The 23,809-nt window shown below is 38.4% G+C and overlaps 1 protein-coding gene across 5 annotated transcripts in view; it reads left to right on the top strand.

The window, feature by feature from the left end:
• Nav3 (neuron navigator 3) overlaps positions 1–20,377 on the top strand; it is a 694,335-nt gene extending 673,958 nt beyond the window's left edge. For all 5 annotated transcript variants that reach the window (XM_050135526.1, XM_050135525.1, XM_050135523.1 and 2 more), the window contains 7 exons: positions 314–549; positions 7,340–7,494; positions 8,470–8,541; positions 9,205–9,401; positions 10,298–10,416; positions 13,696–13,899; positions 17,404–20,377. In XM_050135526.1, the coding sequence (XP_049991483.1) occupies positions 314–549; positions 7,340–7,494; positions 8,470–8,541; positions 9,205–9,401; positions 10,298–10,416; positions 13,696–13,899; positions 17,404–17,523 (1,103 nt within the window). In that variant the 3' untranslated portion in view covers positions 17,524–20,377. The remainder of the gene's footprint in view (positions 1–313; positions 550–7,339; positions 7,495–8,469; positions 8,542–9,204; positions 9,402–10,297; positions 10,417–13,695; positions 13,900–17,403) is intronic.
• Positions 20,378–23,809: the final 3,432 nt, after the last annotated feature.

The following is a 23,809-nucleotide window of genomic DNA, read 5'->3' as shown; positions in this document are numbered from 1 at the left end:
AAATTAGCAGGTTTGCTTATCTCAGTAAATTTAAATTTATATATTTCTTTCTTTAAGCAATAATGGAAAGCATACAGCTGGCAGTGGAGGACAGCTTAAGCAGAAGAAAGCAGCTTGGATGTTCACTATGCCTTCTTATCAGTGTTCAAATGACAACCAATGCTTGCAAGTTAAAAATAGCCAGAAAATTATTTTGCAAGAACTACATTCTTATGAATAACAAAGATTTATTTTGAGTTCATAATATGTTTCTAATTCTGCCAAAAAAAAACCAATAATGCTTATTATTGCCTTTGATTATTTTTTCCTTCAGGGGTAGAAGAAAATAGTCTGGACAGTTTTGTTTTTGATACACTGATCCCCAAACCAATTACCCAAAGGTACTTTAACTTGCTGATGGAGCACCACAGAATCATACTCTCAGGACCAAGTGGTACTGGAAAGACCTATTTAGCCAACAAGCTTGCTGAATATGTAATAGCCAAGTCTGGGAGGAAAAAAACAGAGGATGCAATTGCTACTTTTAGTGTGGACCACAAGTCAAGTAAGGTACGTCACAGAAAACTGAGAAAATAACTGTCTTTTATCGCGGAGTGTCCTGAGCAATCTAGGTTTAAAATCAAGTGCAATTTCCATGTCAGCACACTGAAAATAACAATCCTGTTATGTCAGTCACCAAAATTATTTTAGTAGTTGAACAAATTTTGCTTTAATTAATGTTCATGAATCTTCTGTTTTTAGTAACAGTCACTTACCATGTAACTGGAAAGTCACTGGGATTATATCTAATACGATGGCAGAGCCTCTGTTGTGGATGTCCCTAAACTAGGTGTTTACAAAGTGTTATACAAGAAAGGCAGTGATTTATGGTGCTATGGAAAGGAGATGGTTAAGTGACTCTACAGGCCGAGCCAGGCAGTATAAAAAGGCAATGTGTGGTTTAAGCATCGATAAATGAACAGGAATTAATGGGGATGTTGCAGGAATAGAGATTGATCTGGAGATAGCTGTAATTATTGCAGAAATACTGATAAAGTAGCAATTTGCTGACATCTTGTCTCTAGAGAAATTCTGCACGAGAAGTTTGGGAAAGTGAGGAATGTTGAACTTGGCTACCATTCTAATCTACTATAGCAATTTGATCTGTCTCTGTTATTACATTGGCCTGTAATGTTGTCGGAGGATGCTCATTCGTTCCCAGACCACCTTGATTCAAAATAACCACACAGATACTATATTAATTAAATCACTACTTGGCCTGTTAGCACTAGCTTCTTATTGACTAGCTCTTACATCTTAAATTAACCCATTTCTATTATTTTATATTTCACGATGAGGCTCGTGACCTACTGTTTTCGGCACGTGATTCACTTTTTTCTCCTCAGGTGGCTAAAAGGTGTCTTGCTCACTCCACCTACTCTCTCTATATACATGTTTTATTTTTTCCAGCCTGGCTATATTCTGTTAAGTCATTGACTGAAAAAGCTTTACTCATTAACCAATAAAAGCAAAACATAAACAGACAGACTCTTCACAACAAAGTGAGACTAAAACCTCACTGGCAAGTCACTGGGAGTAGTGGTGCACACCATTAATCCCAGCACTCAAGAGATAGAAGCAGGATCTCTGTGAGTTTGAGGCCAACCATGTCTATGGAGTGAGTTCCAGGACAGCCAGGACTGTTATATAGAGAAACCCTGTCTTGGAAAAACAAACAAAACAACACAAAAAGCCCAACCTCATTGGTACTGCCCTACTTCATAAAATGAAGAGCGCTAAAGTAGGAAGTACACCTGTTTACTGTTCTGTTTGTTGAAATCTCAGAAGCTGCTACCTGAGGGGCTCTTAGGAAAATGAACTGTCACCAGGGATACCTTGATGGAGTCCCAGTGAGAGAGAGTCATGCCACAGTTTCAAAATACCCGAGTTGGATGGTGTACACTGACCAAGTCCCTTAACGTGTTCATCAGCTTCTTCTCACTGCGATAAAAATGCCTGAGATAAACCGAGAGGGAGGGAGGTTGATTCCTTTTGGCTCAGTTGCTGAGATTTCACTTCATGGACAGCTGGCCCCTTTGTTTAACCTGCCAAAGCAGAACAGCATTGGTCATAAGAGAACTTGATGAGGTGGAGAGGACCATCTCAGGGTGGCCTCAAATCGGAGAGAAAGGCAGGACCTGCACACCCTGTAAAGACGTGCCCAGGGAACCACACCCTTTCATCAGACCCTCCCTTTGAATTGCCCATTCAGTATCAACTCATCAGTAGATTAATCAATTGATGATATTAGCAGCCACCCCTTGGTACAGGCAGTTCCTCAAGCCTGTCAACTAGCAAGTGACTACTTAACACCCAAGCATTTGAGGAGATATAGAAAATACATAATACCTGAGATTTGAAGATTTGTAAAAGGTAATGTTACTCCCAACCCTACTGAATTCTTCAAAGGAGCAGTCCCATCTCAGTGGGATGGTACATTAACTAGGAGGAGCATTGGGAACTATTACTCGATTCCTTAGCACCTTCATTTTTTTCTCAACTGTAGAATGAGGGAAAATGAAAGGTTGCGGTAAGATGTCAAAGAAATTGTATGTGGGATTGCTTTGTTTTGTCTCTGCAGCTGGTGACTATACAGAAAAATACAGAGATAAACTGTGAAAGGTAGCAAGCACACCAATGGAGATTTCTTGCCTAAGAACACATACTCTACAACATATGCATACCTTGGTTCAAAGTTCTTTTCCAGCAGTAATATACATAAAGTGCAATGGGGAATTTTAGGCTTAAATACATGTATCCTGTAAATTATGAGTATTTCTTTGGAGTTCAGCGCTTTTCAAATTGTGGTTGCGCCATTCTTTGTGATCGGAACTGAAGAATTGCACAATCCCGACATGGAAAGCCTTACTCCTCTTTAAGCTGCACTAGAAGGAGACAGTTGCTCATTTGTTCCCACCTGCATATTTAATGTATGCTGTGTTCCTGTTTCTTTGTATCTCCATATGAAAGCCCTTTAGCCCGCTGTACTTTTCTTTCCAATCAAAAGATAAAAGAACTCTGAGGTCTCTTGGGCATACCCTATGTTCTCTTCGGCTTTTCCTCGTTGTTGACATGCCAGAACACTATACAAGTTCTTTGCCTTGAAAAAAAAATAAACAAAAGAAAAAAGTAGTTAGAAAATAAGGAAAGTGGATTGGGAAGAGGAGACCAATGGACTTTGATAAAGCAGAGGATCATTTATAGATGGCTGGAATTAAACATATCAGCTCTAAAATTCAATCAGAAGCAGTTTGACAATATAAAGTGTAGTGGGTCAATTCCTCTAGCAAAATATTCTTTTGTGAAAATCCATTTATGTATACATTGTTGTGATGACATTGCTTGTTTGTTTCCAGCTGTCAGCCCTGAAATAATCACTCGAAAACCATATTATTTGCTATCCTGTTTGACCAATAGTTTAAGCATGTTTCTGACTAACTCTTATATCTTAATTTAACCCATCTCTATTAATCTGTGTATCTCCATGAGACTGTGGCTTACCAGGTAAAGTTGTCACATCTGTCTCCAGTGGGGCTACGTGGGCTGTGGGTTTTTTGTTTGTTTGTTTGTTTGTTTTTGCTTTTCAGATTGGCAAGGGGACTGCTCAGCTCAGATTTCTCACTGCTAAGTAGTTAGGGGTGGAATTCTTAGGAGTATTTAAATAAAACTTGGTGATAGGAAGAAATCTTAGACAAATCATATAGTATTAATCGAGAAAACACAAAGTACAAATGAAAGATGTTAGTTTTTCTCCCTTGGTTTGTTATGTGTGAATAAGCTGTCAGTCAGACTGGATACAGAATTAGAGCCAGAGACTATGTCTTATTATTTTCAAGTTGACAGAGAATCCACAGGTTTTTGGATTTTGGAACGGAGAGGGTATGAGTGGGAGGATGATATAAATGAAGAGGAATGACAAGTTAAGACTGTGTTAGGGGTACCCATGAGGAATATAGATTTTTCTAAAATAAAATGCTAATGAGGCATGAAATAGTAAGTCTTTTTCTGCAAAAAAAAAAAAAATAGACTCATGTAATTGCTGCTTTGTTTTATGCTATGCAACTAGAAAGCATTGAAGAGACATGGCCAGAAAGCACTTACTCAAAAAATAAAAAAAAAAAAAATCAAACAATAAGCCATCAAAGAGAAAAAGAAAAGTGTCTCCTCATGTTTTCTGTCCTCTTCATTTTACATTCTGTTCCTCTTCTTCCCACACTTCTAGCCCTCCCCTCAAGCTGCCAGCTGGAATATTGTGATTGAGAGCAGAGCACACAAACAATTACACTTTGTGACATTTGATATAACAGCTCCAGGAGGATGGATATGGGTTGAGTAAAGAGTCTGTGGCCAGCTGAAGCCCCTTGGAATGTTAGGTAGGGAAAGATCAGAAAACTGGCATGGACAGATTCATCAGTAATGTCTAGAGTCAAAACCCAAGAAAACAAGGATGCAATGGACTGGAACAGTAGCTCTGTCCATGGTCTCCAAGTCTAAACATGAACTTGTCTCATTGCCATGCCCCTATGGCATCTGGCGCTGCTCTATTTTGCCTAACTTGGTATAAATGGCAAAGGCTTAATGAAGTACATCACCCTCTCCATCTAAGCTTTTTTATCCCATAAGCTGGCCTAAGAATCACAAAGTGATCTCCAGGAGGGTTATAAAAAATGAGTGGCCCATGTCTTTTATCATATTCTCCAGAACCTATTTCATACCCATCCATTGTTCTGCTGGTCTGAAGTCTCTTGATTCCTTGTGTATAGTATGTTGATATTAGAAGAATTTCCTTTCTAAAAATTCTTGCTTTCTTAATTCTAACTCCTCCTTTCCTTTCTGCTTCTGTGGTAAGATCTTTCTTGGCCGTTTTTACTGCTTGCTTTTACCTTCACAAATGAAAATGTTCCTGATGTTCTATCCTTGTCTCTCCTGCTCCCCTTTGAATGATTCTAGTGACCTTCTTGTGTGTTGACCTGGATGGTAGACATGAATTGAGCATCATTAGCCATGTCCATTCTCCCGTTTCAAGGTTTACTTTCAACCTACAGGTGTGTTCTAGTTTATCTGATCAAATTATATTTAGAAATGGCAGATGTGGGCCCTGCATCAGAGGCCCATCAACTACTATTAACCTCTACCCAACCACCTTCCTGTTTCCTCGGATTCCTACAATTTCCCTCTAAAATTTCCCGTCACTCTTTTGTCAGCTCTATCCATTCACGGCATGGAAAATAGAATCTTTTTTCATTTAAAATCTAGCTCAATTATCATCCTCCAGTGTTTTCAGTTGCTTTCTACACTCAATCCAAAATACCACACTCTTTTTGTTCAGAGCGATAGTGTCCCTTGGCTTCAATAGTCTCAATGTTCTCTTGGCTCATCCCTTTTGTCCTTATGCAATCGTAATTTGACCTCATTGCATCCCATGAATATTACATGTGTCTGTGTGTTCACCAGGAGATTCTGCATGATCTTACCTACCATTTTAGATTGTAAACTTCTTTCTTAACTATTTACCTGTGTTTTCCTTTCACAAAGCTCATTCTTTCCACTCTTCTTTCGAGCATCAAATTTTTGCATTTCTGACTTTGCCTATTCCTGCCTTTCTACATGGAAAGTTCTTCTCTCATTTTTAGCCACCGCAATATTCCCTAGCCATAAAAAATTAGTGAGAAGTATTTCTGCTACTTCAGAGTCTTTTCCAGAGGCTGTGAGTAATCTTTACATCCTTTAAAACAAAATATATGAAAATAATGTAAGTTTATCTTAATTATAGTTATATGTATATTGCCTAGCTTCTTTGTAGGTAAATAAATTGCTCCCTCGTACTGACAAGCAAACAAAGGCATCAATGGTCCATAGGTCTATCCTTTTCTATGTGACGCATTCTAATTCCCTATTTATGAATCTAGTCTCTTTTTTCTTTCCAATCCTTTTCACATCCCACGACCATACACTGTTTCCCACTGCTACAGTAAAACTCTTATTATTTCCATAAATATATCTTATAGTTGTACTTTATAATGTTGGGAGGGTTGTTCTGAATATTTTAAACATTTTGCCTCATTATATTTTTGTTGTTTGAACCTAGGGCAGGCTTCCTCTAACTCTTAGTGCGGTGTTTTATGCATTTCGCCGTCTGTATGGTATTGTGATTTTCTTACTGCTCAGGTTGTCTGCTAATCTACTGGATGTTCTTGAAAACTGGGTCCTTGAGTTCTCAATGCCAGTGTACCTGGCACAGAGTAAATTTGTGGTAAAGGTGTGTTGAAACAATGAATAACTTCAAACTTACCAGTTAGAATTTTACTTATTATCCAAGTTTCATCTCAAAGGCCACCTTGAATGGCTATTACTCAGTGCCTCTGCCATGCCCTTTGCTGCTTTATCCGCTCTGTTGTTGGTCCTCTAGCTTAAGTTTGGAGATACAGTGAGGAAGCATCCAGTGTGTGTGTGTGGGGGGGGATATGTGTTTACCTGACTGCCAGAAATTGGGATCATGGAATTGTTTTAACCCTGAACAAGATTTACAAATTGAGAATGGCATTATAAATATGCAAATATTATGGAAATGTTCTTACTGATTAGGATAATTCTAAGAAACCTAATTTTGCTCCTGACCTACCCATCTGTGAGAACCGTCAATCAGAGAACTTGTTATCATATTTAGGTTCAAAGATATTAGACAAGAATAATGCATGGAAAATAACCAGGAAGCTCAAGAAACTTCAAGCGCTGATACAAAATTATCCTGTAAAATATAAGAAGTGGTTTCTCCATTTAAAATGTCAGTAGTCACCTGCAGATTATAAATGAATAATTATCTACTGGAAGGGGAGTGGTCTGAGGACTAGGGATATACTTTTAGATTCAACTCATCTAAATAATTTAAATCAAAATGTTGAAAGTATATAAGGACCTAAAAGGTGTCATTCTGGTTTTAGTCTGTAACTGAAATAACTTTGATAAAAAAAATCTACCTTAATGAAATTTCAAAAAGAAAAAGATACCTGAAATTTATAGCTTACCATGTTAATTCCCGTCTTGAACTTATCTGGCTTTCCTTCTAAGGAGGAACCACTGAAATGCAACCTTGTATTCAGTTTTAGATATCCTGTGGAAATACTGTTCCTTCCCCTCTTTTCTTTAAAAATGTGAGCCTCTCAATTTTAAATGGGCTTCGTTCATGACAATAATGAAAAAAAGAAATCAAAGGAAGGACGCAGTGTGATATTCCTAAAATTGTCAATTGCTTGCCTGTTGTGGAGGCTCATCTCTGATGTGTTTGCTTGGCCTCTTTAAGGAACTGCAGCAGTATCTTGCCAACCTGGCTGAGCAGTGCAGTGCTGACAATAATGGCTTGGAGCTCCCCGTTGTCATCATTCTGGATAATCTTCACCACGTGGGTTCTTTGAGTGATATCTTCAATGGTTTCCTCAACTGTAAATACAACAAATGGTAAGTGCATGAAAATAATCTGACCAATCATGTTAAGAAATGGTGATGCCATTGACTTCCGTGTACCTATATATGTTTTAACACTTCTAGTGGATACCATTAATGCAAAACTTCTAATAGTATCCTAAATTTTCATAGAATCTGCATGTGGGCTTTAGAATACTTACTTATCCACAGTTATGTCTCTAGAAGGGGTTTGTCTTGCTTTGTTTGCTTGTTTAGGTGCTGGTTTTGTTTTGAGACAAGGTGTCATTATCTTAACCATGCTGGCCTCAGCTTCACAGTAATCCCCCTGCCTCTCTCTTCCCAAACTACTGCACCTGATCTTTGGGTACTTTTATGGAAGCATGATGCCTTCTTTGATGATGTTAGTTTCCATAGACATACCAGAGGTCTAGGATGCTAGTGTGGATGGTGGAATGGTTGGATTCTTTGAATAGGGAATGTGATAGCTAGATGTTTCATTCTTGGGATCAGGGGTATCTGTTAAATCCCTAATTTTCCTGTTCTTGGTATAATTAGGAGGACACAATGGCATTCCTGGCTCCATGGTGGTGGGAGTGTTTCGAAAGAATTATCTTTTTTAGAGAGGCTACCATTGTGTACAGTTTTATCTTTTACTAAAGCCTGCACAAAACTTCCCAGAGGGAGACAGGCAGTGGTGACACATGCCTTTAATCCCAGTACTTGTGAGACAGGGACAGGCGAATCTCTGTGAGTATGAGGCCAGCCTGGTCTACAGTGCTAGTTCCAGGACAGTAGGGCTATTACGCAGAGAATCAAAAAACAAAACAAACAAAAACTTCCCGGAAGGAAAGGCATTAATATTGGGAATCATTAAAAATGAAGTGTGGTCTGCAATGTTAAATGCAGAACTTGGTCAAGCAGCAACAGTTGCCATGTGGTCCATGCCAGAGACAATTGCATCACTTCCCTCTAGCATGTATAAACGCTCCATTCTCTTATTTTTCCTAGTCCTTATATTATTGGAACAATGAATCAGGGAGTCTCTTCGTCACCAAATTTAGAGCTACATCACAATTTCAGGTAAGGAGTCTCTCTCTCTCTCTCTCTCTCTCTCTCTCTCTCTCTCTCTGTCTGTCTGTCTGTCTCTCTCTCTCTGTCTCTGTCTCTCTCTCTCTCTCTTTCTCTGTGTGTGTGTGTGTGTGTACGCATGCATACACACACCTGCCTTCCTAGCTGTGCTCTTGTGTGCACACGTTATTGTTTCTTTCTAATCAGAAAAACGGCTGCTTTTCCCTTTGCTTGTTGACACTCCTGCCCACAGTGACCTGTGTCGTGGGGATAATTCTCACTCTCCTGGCACCCTTTCTCGAGCAGACATTCTGTGATCTTTAATCTGTCATCAAAAGTGTTTCTCTTCCTGCACACTACTTCCCTGGCTAAAATAGAGCATCCTGCTTCTGAGTGAAGGCTGTGAAGAGAGCTCCTATTTCAGGATCTACACTCTCCCAAAGCAGCCCTCTCAGCATGCATGCACCCACTCCCTCTCAGGAACATAAGCTCCTTGGAAGCTATGAAGTAAAACTCCAATAATAATAGATTTTCTAAATGCTTGCAGTATCACACTGTGGCTATTAATTAATAGAGGAACATTAGTGCTTTATATTGCAATGAAAATTACTATGGAAATACATTTTAAGTTCTCCAAAAGGACATTGGATTTTCCTTTTTTTTTTTTTTTTGCAGGTGGGTGTTGTGTGCAAACCACACAGAACCAGTGAAAGGCTTCTTAGGCAGGTATCTTCGAAGGAAATTGATAGAGATGGAAATCGAAAGGAACATACGGAATAATGACCTAGTCAAAATCATAGATTGGATTCCTAAGACATGGCATCACCTCAATAGCTTTTTGGAAACACATAGTTCTTCTGATGTGACCATCGGTAAGTTCCAGAATTAGAATATCCCATTTCCTGAGAGCATTGTGTAAAGGTGGCCAGACTGGATGACGAAACAACAAAGAAAGCTAGGCTTCTCAAAGCTTCCAAAAATTAAGGGATTATTTCCTTCGTAAAACCATCTTTCTCTGGGGGTTACAGCTACAATTCTTTTATTGTATCTGACAATTATGGAAAGTAAAATTAAGTTTGAAATAGAAAAGTATCCAAAAATTAGACCACCAGTCCAAATAAAAAGTCCTCAGAATAATTTTTTTTTTTGCTAAAAAGAAAAAGGATACTTCAAGATTTTTTTCTATTAATTAACTTATTCAGATATGTCATTGAGAGAAGCCTTTAGTTAAAAATAAGAGCGTTCTGGTAAATAAGTTTTGTGTTTCACGGTTTTTTCAAAAGATAAAACTGAGTTCCCCTCTTTGGGGAGCACAGTGGTGTCTGTCTACTCCTTAAGTTTCATGGGCAGAAGTACATTTCCCACTGTTATCAGCCATTAAATATCCTCAGCTGCAGGCATGAATCCTATCTTCAGCTCAGAGTATTTAGACTGATTCCAAATCCTACCATGAATGACATCTTGTAATCCACAATTCCTGTCTGTGCTACTGAACTTTATATTGTCTGTAAAATAGGACTGACGCAGAAATATCACTATTTCTTCTCATTCTGTGTTATTAAACAATTAATGTTTTATTGGTAGGAAAACAAGAGGCCTGGAGGGGAGACTTGACCTTCCATGAACATGTTTTCATGACGATTGGGCTGACCAACATTAGAATTTTCTAGGAATATGTGTGCTATATTTCTCCAAAATGTCTCTAAACATGTGTTTGGACTGGTAAATACAATGCTTCTGAAACATTTTATCATTTGTGTCTTCTCAGGTCCTCGGCTTTTTCTTCCTTGCCCCATGGATGTGGAAGGTTCTAGGGTGTGGTTCATGGACCTTTGGAATTATTCCCTGGTACCTTACGTTCTGGAGGCAGTGAGGGAAGGCCTTCAGGTAGAGTATTTGACTTGTATTACTGTGTAGAAAAACAAAGTAAAAAAAAAAGAAGCCAAGCCCCTATTCTTTCAAAAACAAATCCATTCCTTTTTTTGGATATTTATGCAGAAAACTAAAGAGCAACAAATGTACTGTAGTGTGTCTCCTATCACAAGGCTCATATGTATGTGTGTATACATATGTGTGTATATGTATATATGTGTGTATGTATATATATGTGTGTATATACATATGTGTATGTATATGTGTGTGCATATATGTATATGTGTATATACATATGTGTATGTATGTATATATGTGTGTATGTATGTGTGGGTGTGTATATATGTGTATATACATATGTGTGTATATGTATATGTGGGTGGGTGTGTATATATATATTTATATGTATATGTGTGTACATGTCTGTACAGAAGTAACTCTCCCAGCAATGCATTGAAGGCCAAGACTATTACAATGGGTATTGAAAATGTTCTTATTAAACAGATATGTAATTACAGTTATCTATTGTAAGACACAGACTATTAAGTGGATTCAAGGAAAAAGATATGACTTTATTTCAAACATTTTGCATCTTATGAATTTTCAAAAACCACTACACTACATACAATGTAAGCTGATCTCTCAAATTTCATTTATTTTAAAAATAGTATAATCATTTATGAAAACTCACTTATATTAGAGAAGTTATATGATAAAATTGACGTTTAGATGAAGTATTTTTCCCTTCAGATACAGTTTCCATATTAATAAACTATTATCTTAATCTTTGTGTGTAGATTGATGTTTTATATTTGCTTGCTGAGAAACAGAAAGCAACAGAGGCCTCTTATGAGCCCCAAATCAGTAATACATAAACCGCTTAACTTCCTTAGATTCTATCTTTGGAGATACATGCATCTTTTTTATATTATAATAAATAATATTTGTAAAACTCTTTCTTGAACATTATGATTGTGTAAAGTTTTCATTTGGGTGAGAGTCCTGCTCATTTTAGTAATCATAACCTCTCAGACGAAGTCTATCAATCTCAAGTTTCTTGCTGTGGTTTCTGATAATTTGGTACTAGGTTAGTGTGAGCAGCTAAATAGGTTACCTTATAGATATAGAAGTCAAGCTTAGAGCTGGCACATGGAATAGGCAGAAACTGTACACTTTTAATAATGGACTGTTTTTGTTGTAGTGGAAACTTTTACTATGCGAAAGAATTTAGATAATATGAGTCTTGGAAGGCACCATCCATGACCTCTAGGGCAGAAAAGGTCATAAGTCATACCATTGGATCTCATAGTGACCTTATCTTAGAGGAATAAGTGAAGACATGATTCTGGGTCTGTCACTTTAGAGGACTGTAAAAGGAAAGTCATTTTTGGATGAAGGCTGGTGCTTCACTGAGGACCATCTGGGGGATGCTCTGTGACACATGTTCAGATTGGAAAGGATGCTGCTGACACACGCAATCTGAGTTCTTCTGGTGATTCCATCTTTCTTGAAATGTCAGTGATTAAATCATCTCTTTCTGAATGTTAAGATTTCTGTTGTTATTTTCTTGTTATTTTTATTGATTTATTTATTGATTGATTGATTGATCTTTAGTACTCTTGCTGTCCTAGCTGATTCTTTATAAAGTTTGGCGTCAACTCTTTATGCACTCTCAAGTCTTTTTACGTCAATTTTAGACTTACAATTTTTTTGTTTGAGATTTACTTATTATTTTTAGGTGATAAGTGTTTTGCCTGTATGTATGTATGTGCACCGCATATATGCCTTGAGCCTTTGGAGGTGAGAAGAAGGTGTCAGTTACCCTAGACCTAGAGTTAAGGAAGATTGTAATTTGTCATGACAATGCTAAGTATCAAACTTGGCTGTTCTTATAGCATCATCAGTGCTCTTAACCACCAAACCATCCCTCAAACCCCTAAACACAAACTTTTTAAGAATTGTACATTGCCAGGCAGAGGTGGCATAGGACTTTAATCCCAGCACTTGGTAGGCAGAGGCAGATGGATCTCTGGTCTACTGAGTGAGTTCCAGGATAGGTAGGACTACACAGACAAACCTGTCTTGATTCCCCCTCAAAAAGAATTGTGCATTTTCCCTTTTAGTCAGTTGTGCACATATACGTATTTTTTTTTACCCTATGTTAAGTAGTTTTTAGCTGAGACAAAACTTCCTGCTCCCATATGAGAGATATTTAAAAAACAAAACAAAACAAAAAAGTGATGGAAAACAAATAATCTTCAGATTTTTGCCTCTGTTCCTAGCTCCAAAAGAAATATTGGGACCTAGATAATTTTTGCAATATCATGGATTTAAATTTTAATATAATTTCTGGAGAAACTTAAAAGCATTCCATGGGCTTGTACTCACAGTGCCTGTAGTTTTCTTTTGTCTCACTGAAACACTAAAAGCACCGGTTATCAACAGAGAAATCACAAGTTGTCCTCTGAGTTTGTGTCACTAAAGCACCTGGTAGCCAGAATGATCCTAGGTGACACAGGTCACAAAGGTAAAGAAAGGACACCATTACTTCCTCCTAAGTGTAGCGTTTCCTCTATGGTCTCTCAGCCTTACTCCTCATTTAAAAAATCCCACCAATCTCCATATCCTCATTGGACCCTCTTCAGTTTATAACTTTGTTTATAACATAGAAACTCCTGGATCATGATCTCCCTCTGTTGTACTGAGCCTGCTTTCTCTTGTCTCTTGTATCTTTTTCTTATTGTGCTCATGATTTTCCCATAGATTCTTACAGAACTCATATTTGGGTTTCCATTTTCTCCCTCTTTTTGTAGTTTTCTCATTTATAAGTGTATCAAGTCTTCCAAACGGAAGCGATGGAATTATGGGGAAGGGAGGGAAATGGCTGTCTGAGTATAATGAATGGACAAAACGCCTCTTCATTCTTCATCTTTCCAAAGTACATTTTACTAGAGAACTCGCTTTATTGTAAAAACAGATTTTGTTTTTTAGATCTCGTTTATCAAGCTGGAGAATTTTGTTTGTTTGTTCATTTCTCCTGGGTTTGTAAAGTTATGTATAAAAGCAAACATGGACAAGGATGCCTTTCTTTCCATATAATAAACCTCATTGGTGCTTTCCCTCACATCAGGTGCTCCCTTCTGTCTTGTAGAATTGGGGTGTTTTAAAGTGACCTCTGTAGATGTATCTACATTTAAAATCTGGAAAATTCTCCTGAGGACTGAATGTGAAAATAGCCACCTGATTATTTTCTTACCTGATATAAATGACCTTTGTAATGTGGTGAACTTTTAGATGTATGGGAAACGCGCCCCGTGGGAAGATCCCTCCAAGTGGGTTCTTGAGACCTACCCGTGGAATCCTTTATCCCTGCCTCAGGAGGGCCCAGCACTACTGCAGCTGCGGCCAGAAGATGTTGGGTATGAAGGCTGCACATCGACAAAGGAAGCCACAGCGTCAAAGCACATTCCCCAGACTGATACGGAAGGGGACCCCTTGGTAAGCACGGCCTGCTATTCTTGTTTTATCTTCACATCAGCCTGTAGTCATTGGCATTTAGCCATCATTATCAAAGACCAGTTACTGTAGTTAATGTATGAAATCAGCCTGATGAGGCTGATCATTCGAAATGTTACGACTAGAGCAATTTCCATTGTTCAAATTCTTTAAGAAAAAAACAAAAACAAAATTCAACTTATTTGTCAAAAAACATGTAAGAAACCCTGAAACTGGTTCAAACTGTATAAGTATGATTTTTCTCTGATTATACATTAAATTGTGTTGATATTTAGATAATCTGTATTTTAATTGTCCTGATAATCCACTGGGTATTTAAGAGAAAACTGAAAGTTTCCCTATAACTAAAATATAATCAAATGTACACAGAACAAATCCTATTTTCTATATATAAACTAGCCATAGTAAATGCACTGTTAGTGTTCTGTTGCTTTCAGGAAGAAAGGATAAGCTCTGTTGTTTATGAGATTTATTTCTTTTTATGTGCATTGGTGTTTTACATGCATTTGTATTTGTGAGAGGGTTCTAGACCTCCTGGAACTAGAGTTACAGATAGTTTGTGAGCTGTCTTGTGGGTGCTAGGAATTGAATCCAGGTCCTCTAGAAGAACAGTCAGTTCCTTTAACTACTAAGACATCTTTGTGGCAATCAAAAAGGATGTAGTCTTACCATGTTCCTCATGGTATTAGACCATATAATTTTAGTTTTAAAAGCACTACAATAGTTTAAGTGTATAGAACTCCAATGCCTGACTATTATGAGAGTATTAAGTACGTATTGTGATTAGCAATAAAGACCCATTTTAGTATATCTGCTTTTTAACTCATAGTATTCTACTTGTGAGAACCTCAAGAAATTATTACCTTGCTTGCTCATTGACAAAAAGGATCATCTAAAGTTAAACCTTGGGTCAGATATATTCTGTTGTGAACATATATATGTTGCCTCTGTCTATGTTTCCATATGTTTGTATAATCTCTGATAGAAAGCAAAAATATATTGCAGTCTAATCTAAATTAGAAATCCTAGCAGGGAAATTACTATCATCAGGAGCCTGGGTTTGAATCTGAACAAGAATGTATGTTCTAGTATACTGAACATTATTTTAAAATGAAATGTACATGCATCGTCAAAATGTTTAACGTTGGCACATGTGTGCTGAATGCTACGATTTGGTGATCATAGTAGGTGTCATTGTTTATGATTTTAAAAGGACATAGTCCAGTAGTGATGTGAGATGTGTGCTTTCATTGACCGCATTAGGTACAGGAGAACTGGTGGACCAAGTTGTGAGTCTGTTATGGGACCTGACAGATGGGATAGTTGAGCTGGGTATTGAAACAGGCATTGGCATTGTTTGTGTGGTTGAATGCAGAACCTCTCAAATCAAGGAATTATTGCACAAAACACTGCCAAACAGCACAGTGAAAATTAAGAGTTAGAGGCTAAATAACAGTTGGTCAGAAGAATTAAAACTATAGACTTATCCAGCTGTTAGATCTCATTGAGTCATTTTATTTTTACATGTAGTTAAAACTTGATCACACGGATAGTGGGGCATCATTGTTTATCTGTTTAGTTTTGTAGTTGCTTAAGATGATTTAAGTAACAGAGCAGAGGAGAAAGCATGGGTCTGGGGTAGCTGGCAGAGCTACCTGAGAAAAACTGAAGAACGTGTTAAAGTAATAGGCATCATCTTGGCTTTGAGTATAGACAGGAAGGATGCAGGGGAGACCAGGGGAAAATGATGTTCAGAGAATCCAGACTGATCACGATGGTAACTGAGTTGTATGTAGACTCACTTTCATTTTCTAATATCTTTTGATGGCAATTGAATACAACAACATGGCCAGAAGCAGAGTGAATCACATTGGTATGTGTTTGTTACAGATCTGAGACTGGGAGCTGATGCTGATTGAACCTATTATAGAGCACCATTTTCTTTTATTTACTTTATTTTATGTATATGAGTGTTTTTGCCTGCATGCATGTGTGTGCGCCATACGTATGCCTGGTGCCCACGGATGTTCAAGGGGTATTTTCTCTTGTTAAGTCAGGAGGGTGCTGAGACACAATACTTCTATAAACCAGCTTCAATCAAATGCTTAAGTTTGAGACGTTATCAGAAACCGTTCTCATCTCATATCCTTGTGTAGGTGTTTTAATACATTATGGTAGTTAAGGCTGAAATGCTATTGAAAAATGCCCTGAAAATTATCAAAATGATTTCAAAATACTCTATAACTACAGCCTCTTTGTCAAAATGGCATTCCTGCTGGAATTGATGATTGCCAGTTCATTCTTTATTTCACAAGCTTTATTAAACATGCATTTTTATACTGACATACAAATATTCATGGCCTGACTGAAGACTAAGAAATCTTGTTTGAGATATCTCCTCTCTATTTCTCTGAGTTGAAAGATAAAGGACAACTCTGATTGTTCCAGAAAGTACTGTAGTTAGTATTTGGCACTAAGCAATATAAAGTTTATTGTCCTGGAAGAAGCCTTCAATAGGAAAACAAGTCTCCAGCCCTCACAAAGACAGGCGCCAATTACCCTGTGCCTTCTGAAATTGTTGAGCCATCGATTTTCCAAGTCTGCTTTTAAACATTCCTTTTTTTTTTTCCTAGCTCCGATCTCTAATAGTGGAACTGCAGATCTATTGAAATCCAAGCCTTTTATTTTATAATACATCGGAGAGCTGTCTTTCTCCCCAGGTGCTCTCAGGCACAATCCTCTCTCCTGGAACAAATGCTACCTTTCTCCTGTGAAGTTGAGACGCTTGAGAAGGCTGCCATTGTTCCAGAAGGTGGCTTTTGTTCTCCGTGATGTATCAATCATATTTCAGCCAGAGCCTCAGTGACAGCAAACACTTGACAGTGATTCTTTCCTTCTCCCTCTTCAAATGCTCATGGTCCGCTTCCTCCGGGTACCCCTCTCGGGGGTCAGCTTCTGAACAACAGATGGTGCGCTGTTTGCAGCAGCTGGCTTCATTCCACTCCATCCCCCGCTCCTCTCAAGGGACAGTACTTGCGAGCCTGTGTGTGTGTGCACGCGTGCGTGCGTGTCTGTGTGTGTGTGTGTGTGTGTGTGTGTGTGAACATTCATGACTTTCACTTGCCATTCAGAGCTCTCTGCTTCTCCCAGCCAAAAAGCTGGGAAGCTTGGCTTGTTCTCCAGCTACCAACCCAGATGTCCAGCTGTGATAGTTTCCTTTCCAGTCTCGCTGCTGGAGCAGAATTCATTCCCAGCACCGAATGAAAGAGTTATCTTGTGGCCCTATTTTGTTCTCTCGGTGTAGACCTGTAGTCCTATTTGAGAGGAACAATCCAGGCGCCAGGTCAGTGAGCGAAAACTGCCGTGTGCATTTCATTTGGATGGGATGAAAAGAGAAGGATCTCCAAGATGGCTCAGGGCCCTGCTCATTCTGGGGCTGGCTGACTCGGTGCTTGCTCACAGGGATGTCTCTTTCTCTTTCTTCAGATGAATATGCTAATGAAACTCCAGGAAGCAGCCAACTACTCGGGCACACAAAGCTGCGACAGCGATAGCATCCGCCACCATGAAGACGGTTTGGATTCCTCACTTGAGTCCACTCTCTAAAGGGTGGGAGGAGCTAGGCGAAGGACGATGCCTTTCAGAGGTGTTTTAAAGACAGGTATTGTCACTAAACCACTGCCAGTATGAAAGTCCCCTGTCCAGAGCCCAGACCCAGAGCAGTCCTGGCCTCCAAGGAGACAGCAAGATTAAGCTGGTAGCACCGAGATGCTAAATTGAAATGGGAGCTTAGTTTATTTTATTCCTAGGCATTTTATAATCATGGAGTCAGCAAGGGCGCTCCATTATGCGACTGGAAAGGACCCTGACGACAGGGCAACTGAGTAGATTGCACATGGAATAGCAGGCCGGACTTTATTTTCTTCCTCTTTCAAAGTTTACAATGCAGGACTTTTTTTTTTCCTTTCCTTTTCTTTTCTTTTTTCTTTTTTTTTTTTTTTTGTGCCTTTCTTTTGTTTCCTCTGAGGGACTGCCCTCCTCAGGCAGGGTCCGCTCTTCTGATCCATGCAACAGCCTTTGTGGCCACATGGTGCTGGTGACAGGGATGCAGCAGTGTCTGTGTCGTGCGCTCACTCCATTGCAGAATGACTCCAGGAGGCCCGTCCTCACCGTAAGCACAAAGGGAACTGTGCAACCACCAGGAAAACACTACTGTGGCAAACGGGAAGGGCCAGCTTCCTTCTGACCGCTGTGTTCTCCCCAAGTGCGCTACCCTCTTAATGTATGAGTCATGGGTTTTATAAGGTTGTTTTTAACCACAGTGGTCTTTTTCAAACCACCTGCTCACTCCCTGAACCAGAGTTTTATACCAATTATTATTAGTCAACACTGACAAAAGGCTTTTTTAGGGCTGTATTTGTTTTTGCCTTTTCAGTGAAAGAAGGAACATTTTCTATGGTGCTGTCTCACTGCCTTAAACCAGATTTCTCCAACAGTTTAACAGTTGGTTTCGATCCTAAACCATTGGTAATTTCCACTGTCTCTTCATTTACAACCAAGCAACACACCAGTTAACACAGCAGCCTCACTCCTCGAGTTCGTTTTTCTTATTTTCTTTTTCTTGAAAGAAATGGATAGGAGAAAGATCAGTATTTTTATCTTATGAATTAAGAGATTTCTTTGCCTATCCTGCCAATAATTTGAGAACCCTAGAACCCCTCTGTGCCCTCACTTCGAAGCAGAGACATGTGGCTTTATTCCATCCAGGGCTAAATGAAAGCAGTTCAGAAGGTGGGAGATTTCTAACTCGGATCCAGGTGAAATACAAGCACTGGGTTCAGCATGAGCACAACTCTTTGGCTTTCCTTCCCTCGTCTTTATCTTTCCAAGAAAAGAAAATGTTAGTTTTGACGCATGTTGTTTTGATTGCTATTGTTGTACACGAGACATTCGACATTAAAGAACACTGAGGCAGTCAGCCACTGTGGAAGAGGAAGCATTTATACTGTACAAAACGGTTAGATTTGCACACTCTACTGGGTAGGTATTGTAAATAATGATTTTCCTTTCCTTCAAACTTGCACAAAATCAAAACTAACACAAAATTGTATCTTATCCTGTTGGTGTTACGAGGTGTTCCACTTGCTGAGATTTCCTGTATGTTGCAAACCAATACAGAATGCAACCCCTCGAAGCTGTTATTATCTGGTGTGTTTGTCCTGTACTTACAAATTGTTGTGACAATGCAGGAGCTATCCGTGCTAGAGTGAGCATGCTTCCAGACTGTACATGAGGCCAGTACACTTTTGGATGACTAACTGTCTGAAAGTACATCTCTTGTGGCAGGCTATGAAGACAGTGTGTAAAAACTGATCAGTCACTGGCAAAGTGACACCACCCTCAGAGGATGGGTTCAAAGTTTAGGAAACTTAAGGTCTATGCCATGGTATAGATGTAGCTCTGTGCGCCTTTTGGGACATGTTATTGGTGCTACCTTCTATGACCATCTATGGGTTGGTTTCTCTAGAGCAAAATTAACAACCCGAGGTATCTGTGCAGATTTCAGAGTGTCATTAAGTTAATGGGTCGTCACATGGTGCTATTGCCCCGAGGGAAATCAGACTGAACTTGTGCACCCTGACTTTGGAGCCTCAACTTTGGATCAAATCTGCCGTGCAACATCGATGCACGTAGCTGGATGAGTGACTAGTTGCCCTTGTATGATATGTCATCTAAGGACATTGCTAATCTTTCCCTGCCATTTCGAGAAACACGGTCCACACATGAGCATCAACAGAACTTCCTGCAATACATCCCAGTAGGTACGCCTAGTTTACAACGTAAACTAGTTTGTGAAACATTTGTCTGTATACATTTTATATTTTGTACATTTTTGGATGTAACATATCATGTAAATAGGCAGAAGCAGTGAAAGAAATCACCTGAGAAATTTTGTAGTCTTTGTAAAGCCCCAACAATCAGTACTTGGTGTCAATGGACCTAACTGGATGATGTATTTTCTATTGGTTTATTGTTCCTCTAGCTTGTAAACCAGCTTGCATATATTTTTTTGCAAATGTGCACCCTGTATCTGTCTAAATTATTACTTTGCCATTAAAGTGGAATTATTTATTGACAACAAGGTGTGGTGTCTATGTATGGGGACATTTTGAATGGTGATGTGTAGGGACGTGTCAAGCTTTAAAATGCTGCCTCACTATTAACATGTACTCAGTAGGGATCTTTGTGAACCTCTATTTTATAAGCATCATCGGAAGGGCTCCAAAGGTTCAAGTACATACATGCAACTACATGGCAGTATATATGTAGCTCTGAAAGTGAAACTTAATTTATCCAGTGAATATTTTTTGAAAATTCTGAGTGTGATTCCAATATGCCTGGATGACAAAGTACAAATTAATATCAAAATAAAATGTCCATATTCACTGAGGTAAATGAACTCATTATGTGTTTCTTTGTTTTTATTCCATCAAATTCACTTTGGACCCTTTAGTAATAATGATGATTTTAAAATAAAAGTAATTTGTGTGTGTGTGTGTGTGTGTGTGTGTGTATAAAGAATGGGAGGCAGAGAAAGATAGACAAAGACAAAAAGGCAGAAAAAGTTCATGAAATAGGAACAAACTTTCTTTAAAATTGTAATTCCTTTCAAAATAGTTTGGACATATCTTGAATCCTAGTAGCAGGACGTGTATCTGTTTGCTTTCTGTTTTTTAATTTTAACAGATAAATTACTGGCATTGCTGATTCATACTGAACTATAATCGGTGTCTATAATCAGTTGAGAGATACAGGGCGCTTCTACAGTTCTTATTCAGAGTATGAATTAATCCAGTGCTTGATCGTGGCACTGTATCTCAGTGGTTGAACACTTACCTAGCATGTGGGAGGCACTGGATTTAATGTTTTTTGTTTTGTTTTGTTTTTCCTGAGTGGAAGAAAACAAAACCTGAAGATGACTCTTATAAATAAAATATCAGACTACATAAGTCAGAATCCCAATGCCACCATTCTTCTCATGTGTCTATTGAAACTCTGCAAGCCTCAATTTTCTCACTATAAAATGTGAGGAAAGTACCCCTCTTAGAGGTTACTGTGGAAATTGAATGTTATTTATTACATGAAACTGCTATGGGCAGTGCATAGCTCCCCTATTTTCACCAAAAGCCATAGGAAATAGTCATTATTCTATTTTCTATATTCTTAAAAATAGTATGTGTAAAGGTTATTTTTAAAATAGGTTTTTGGTTTTGAGTGCTGGAAACAAACATAGGAAATCATGTACTGTGAGCACATGATCTACGACTGAACTGCACACCTATTCCAAAGTGTTGGTAATTACATCTTAAACTTGGCTTTACCATGTATAAAATGAAGCCAGTGATTGTACTCATTCATACAAAGAACTCAAGAAATTGGACACCAAAAGATCACATAATCTAATAAAAAAAAATGGAGTACAGACCTAAACAGAGACCTCTCAACAGAGGAATCCAAAATGGCTGAAAGACACTTAAAGAAATGTTCAACATCCTTAGTCATCAGAGAAATGCAAATCAAAACAACTCTGAGATTCCATCTTACACCTGTAAGAATGGTCAAGATCAAAAACATTGATGACAACGATGCTGGAGAGGTTGTGGGGAAAAGGGAACACTTCTGGATTGCTGGTGGGAATGCAAGCTAGTAAAACCCCTTTGGATGTCAGCGTGGTGATTTCTCAGAAAATTAGGAAACAACCTTCCTCAAGACCCAATAATACCACTTTTGGGTATATATCCACAGGATGCTGAATCGTGCCACAAGGACATGTGCTCAGCTATGTTCATAGCAGCTTTGTTTGTCTAGCCAGAACCAGGAAACAACCTAAATGCCCCTCGATCAAAGAATGGATTTTAAAAAAATGTGGTACATTTATACAATAGAGTATTACACAGCAGAAAAAAATAACGACAGCTTGAATTTTGTAGGAAAATGGATGGAACTAGAAAACATTATTTTGAGTGAGGTAACCCAGACACAGAAAGACAATTATCACGTGTACTCACTCATAGATGGTTTTTAAACATAAAGCAAAGAAAACCAGCCTACAAAACACCATCCTAGAGAATTTAGACAACAATATGGATACTAAGAGAGACTTACATAAATCTAATCTACATGGGAAGTAAAAAGTATAAAAAGACAAGCTCTCCTGAGTAAATTGGGAGCATGGGAACTTTGGGGTAGGGTTGAAGGGGGGAGGGGAGAGGCAGGGAGGGGAGCAGAGGAAAATGTAGAGCTCAATAAATATTATGGAAAAAAACTTGTAAAGAGTACTGAGGAATGGACCTTAAAGTGCTCTAAACATTTCCTCCAAGTCAATAGTTGTTTATTGTTATATTCACATTACCATAAATTAAAAAGATTTATTTAGTGTTTATGTACATGTGTGCATGCTTGTGTGAGATTTTTGCAATGCGTGGGAGTGCCTTCTTAAAAAGAGTATCTTGCTCAATTGCTCATGTATCTATTAGTATTATCACATATTTACTCATAAGATTGTTTTGAAAACTGGGTATTTCTAAATGCAGACAGCTCTGAAAAAAGTAGTCGGAACATCTTAAATTCTTCCCCGGTGTTAGGTATTATTATTCAGTGGAACTTTATTATATGCCTAACATATGCCAGGCTTCTTCTGGCATCAGATGCCATGAGATGCCATCCATTTTCTCCCCACATCAAAACAGTGTGGATAAATCTTCATTAAGATCTTCCTTCCGTGTGAAGTACCATTAGCTGGGTAATTGTAGTGATGACTGGATGCTGAAATGGTGCTATTGTCAGTTTATTAACTGTAGTGCTAGAATTCACCTGAGTCTTTTAACTTGACTGAGAGTGTCTTTAAAACAAAATATCATGCTCAGGTTGTGTGGCTTACTTGACAGGCATACTTCTCCTTGATGGTACTGCTGCAGAAGTCTGAAGACATATAGAAAATGCGGTCTTCTCCTTCATCTCTTGAATAGACCAAATAGCTGCTCTTCCTGTCTTTGCTGATTGTCCCAACCCTCAGTTTCTTTTTCACCATGCTTACAGTTTTGGTTCTGTTCGCTATAACAATACCCAATGAAGAATCTAAAGATAATTATTAAACCAAGGACAATAACTTTCTGGACAGTATAGCTATGTGAGCATGTGTCAGTGTTCTACTGTGATCTCCCATATGCTGAAAACTTTTAGAGGGAGAAGCTGAGAGGTTCTTTCCTGCTACATACTTTTAGAAAATATCAGTAAACCAAAACCAAACAATTATTTGTTGAAAGCGTTTCAGGTCGTTCATTGGCAATCAAGTAGAAGAGTGAGTGACTGATTCTATAGGATAAATACTAATCTCAAACTTGTTAAATCATTAATGAAAATTCCTTAATGTATTCTAATTTATTCAAAAAGAAATTCACAAATCATATTATGCTTGACATTTTGTCCGTGTCAGATTGGGAATGATACTCAAATGGTTCATCTTCTGCCTCCACCAAATCCATGGGTTGATACAGGTGTGCCGCCATGTCCAGGTTAGAGCGCTTTTTCTATTTTAGGAAATACTCTTTCTTTTGTTCTTTATATATTCTCATATGCCATGTCAAACTTGCAATGTTTCAGATAAGCCTTCCTTGTCTCTCAAACTAGGTCAAGTATATGAATCATCTTCTTTTCGAGGACCGGTCTGTGAAAGTGTGGGGTGGAGGACGAGAAGGAGAGAGACCCAGTTATGATACGGCATCCTCAGACCCTAGAATGCGTTTCATTCTAATAACAGTAGACTGAAGAAAAGGATTGTTGAGTCTGGAGACATCAACTAATCCTACCACTCGTTAAACTATGGTGTTAA

The sequence above is a fragment of the Alexandromys fortis genome, unplaced genomic scaffold (assembly GCF_014885135.2).
Source record: "Alexandromys fortis isolate MF-2015 unplaced genomic scaffold, M_Fortis_MF-2015_v1.1 scaffold_24, whole genome shotgun sequence".
NCBI classification, from domain to species: domain Eukaryota; kingdom Metazoa; phylum Chordata; class Mammalia; order Rodentia; family Cricetidae; genus Alexandromys; species Alexandromys fortis.
The sequence above is the reverse complement of the archived record's forward strand: the minus strand, read 5'-3'. Positions and strand labels throughout refer to the sequence as shown.